At 33.0% G+C, this 3,112-nt stretch overlaps 1 protein-coding gene across 1 annotated transcript; it reads right to left on the bottom strand.

Annotated features, from left to right (window-relative positions):
* Window positions 1-6: 6 nt before the first annotated feature.
* Window positions 7-797, bottom strand: LOC106306017. Its single transcript, XM_013742470.1, has one exon. The coding sequence runs from the start codon at window positions 715-717 to the stop codon at window positions 85-87; it is 633 nt and encodes a 210-aa protein (XP_013597924.1). The 5' UTR covers window positions 718-797; the 3' UTR covers window positions 7-84.
* Between the last annotated feature and the right edge of the window lie 2,315 nt (window positions 798-3,112).

The raw sequence follows: 3,112 nt of genomic DNA, 5'->3' as shown, positions 1-3,112 counted from the left end.
CCAAAAAAAAGAAAATCCCCTTGAGTAGTAACATCATGATAATCATTATTTTCATCTTCATCTAATTACTAAAAAGAAGCTATATTATAAATCAAGATCGCTCATCATAAACTCCTCCAACGTCTCCGTCCCTTGGTGAAAATCGTGATAATAATAATCCACATGATCCAAGCCATCATCATAACTACTGTTCCCTGAATATTCCCTCAAAAGATCATGATCTTGTTGATCAAACACGGAGTTACTTTCTTCACCCAGCTGATACGTCGTCGTTGGTTCCGTACCTAACCAAGTCACGTGACGCGGCTCGTTACTCACGTGCTGGTTAAGCACGTGATCATGATCATATCTCTTTCGATCTCCGGACACCGGGAAGATAGCTTCTTTAGAGATTGTAGTTGGAGAACCGAAATCCAGAGTCACCGGACCCCTTCTACGGTTGGCTTCACCACCAGAAGAGCGTCCGGTGAATTTCTGCACAAGAGCTCGGAAGTTGCTAGGGTTTGCGTTCAGGAGAGTCGTTGGTACGGCTCTCCTCGAAGCCCTAGATCTTCTTCCGGCCGTTTCATGCGCCGCAACAATACCACCGTGTTCTCCGAGGGAAGATACGGATGTTGACATCATGTTAATGTCATCGAAGCATGGACTAAGCTCTTGAATTTGGTGTTGTCCATAGTGTTGTATCCACTGGCCTGCTCTAGACGAGTTGTTGTTCATTGGACCTTTTTTTTGTTTTCTCTATTTATTTTATTTTTTTCTTTGGTATACCGTGTATTCATTGCATATGCTTTAGGATTAAGGTTAAGGTTGCTCTATATATGCGAAGTAGATGTAACCTTTGTGGTCGTACTAACCCTAAAGTATAAAAAAAACTATTGATGGTCGTTGACTTGTACCTTCAGTTTTTAATATGTTTTGTAGTTTAATAACTCAATCAAATAATTTGGGCAGTGTGTAAATCATTATGAGTGTCCAGGAAGTAACTGTATAAACTAGTATTTTAATTTAAGTATTCGTATAATGTTTTTTGAATGAAAATATTCGCGTAATGTTTTATTGATTTAAACAAGTTATGGTGATTCAGTAGGTGACCACTACTCTCATCGTTCAGCTATGGTTAAATTATAGGATGTTCAGCCTTTCAGGGATTTTCATTATTCTTTGCATCGAAATTGACCCAAAATTAAGTTACAAAAAAAAAAAATTGACCCAAAATTACTTCGGTTATATAGAAAACATTTGCTTCGTTTGATTAGGTTAATGGTAGTTTTTCTTAAGCTGTAGGTTGATCCGTTAATTTTTCATTTCAAATATAAATTTTCTTAATTTTCTAATATTTAAAATTTCTGATCGTTTCATTTTTAGACTGGAAAATATTTTATATATTATTTCTAATAAACAAAATACTTGACATCTCTAAAGCAACTGTATTTAACCAACTAATCATCACCCGGGATAAGTAAAATTTAACATTTTTTCTTTTGCATGCAATCGCTTCCATTTATTTTTAATAGTGAAGAAGAAAATATATCTTTATCACAAAGAAATAAAGAAAATATATCCAAACATGATCATATCGAAAACTATTATCAGTTGATTATATTTTTAGTTTTACCGTATATATATATGTATATTTATTTTATCAGAATTTTTATCGTATTAATGTGTTAAGTTTCAGAATTACATTTCAAAAGATCGTTAGCTTATATGTATAATGTACATTGTACACCAATATTAATATTTTAGGTGGATGGAGATGGAGAGATCAGGAAAATAATTTTATAGGAAACGACGAATGGTGATAACATGAAGCATGATACAGAAGAAAGACTTGACTTTGATGATTTCCTGTCTCTTCGGTTCTCTCGATCGTTTACTGGTCAATGCATCTTTTTATATACGTACTATTGGTTTGGAAACTAATTACTTTATAAACAACATTACGATATTAAACTTGTATGATGAAAGAAAAGTAACCTCCCCATTTAGACTCACATTCTACCAAGTAGTTTGGTAATTTATAAAATTCATCATTAATTTATTTAGAATGCATTTAGGATAGTTGCATAGGGAACAAAAACTTCAAAATCAGTTTTTTTTTTCGTATTTGACCAACTATTTAGAATATATATATAGGATAGTTGCATATGTAAAACTTTTGCGGTCGGATTGTGTGATAATCTCTGAGGATTGCTCATAATCGATATAAATTAGTTTTGCTAGTGCTGAGAATTTTTCTTGATCGAAAACGAGGACTAGGACTAATTCATTCCTCCAACTTTTAAAATAAAGGATTCGACTGGTGACCATTCTGGAAACAAAATGAACGAATAGAAAAAAAACGTAGAGGAACAAAATTGCAGGAATGAAAAATGAATGGTTGTTTCATCCCTTATTTAACAAGGAATTAATTTATTCTTTATTTTTCTACAAAAAAAGAATGGTAGGGAATGAAAAGGAAAAAATATTCCTTATGAATGGTGATTTTTTTAAGGAAAGTTAGGGAATGCATTTGTTTCTCGTCGTTCATTAGTCACCATTCATACCCTAAATGTAAATGTTTTTAGAATAATCACTACAAGAAAACACAAATTTAACGACGGCCAAAATCGTCGTTATTTCCTCGGAAAAGAAGGCTTACGAGGAAATGGCGATGAAAGGCGTTTCGTCGTTATATGATTGTCGTAAGAGAAGATTCGTCGTCATTTCCTCGTTAATTAGCGAGGTTATATTTTCCTCGTAAAGAAGAATTAAGTTTTCGTCGTAAAGACCACGTGGGGTTTCCACGTAACGCGGTCGTTGTGCTTCCTCGTAAGAAACTCGTAAATGATTCGTCGTAAAAGACCCGCAAAAACCTCTAAATAAATTCGTCGTAATAAAAACGTAAGGAACACGAAAACAATTCGTCGTAATAGAATCGTAACTAAATCCACGTAAAATCCTCGTTAATTGTTCCTCGATATTTCGTCGTTAATTTTCCTCGTTAATACATCGGGAATTAGCGACGCAATTACTTTGTTTTCTATTTACTGAATTTATAAATAAAAATTATATTTATTTAATTTATTAATAAAATTTTAATTGAAATTAAATCGAATAGAAAATTTTTTTT

The sequence above is a fragment of the Brassica oleracea genome, chromosome C1, assembly GCF_000695525.1.
Source record: "Brassica oleracea var. oleracea cultivar TO1000 chromosome C1, BOL, whole genome shotgun sequence".
In the NCBI taxonomy this organism is placed as follows: Eukaryota; Viridiplantae; Streptophyta; class Magnoliopsida; order Brassicales; family Brassicaceae; genus Brassica; species Brassica oleracea.
Note: the sequence above shows the minus strand (reverse complement) of the source record. Positions and strands in the feature narration are given on the sequence as shown.

What these genes read in the sequence shown, in the direction of transcription:
- LOC106306017 (XM_013742470.1), bottom strand. Translation starts at nt 717, where the DNA reads ATGAACAACAACTCGTCTAGAGCAGGCCAGTGGATACAACACTATGGA.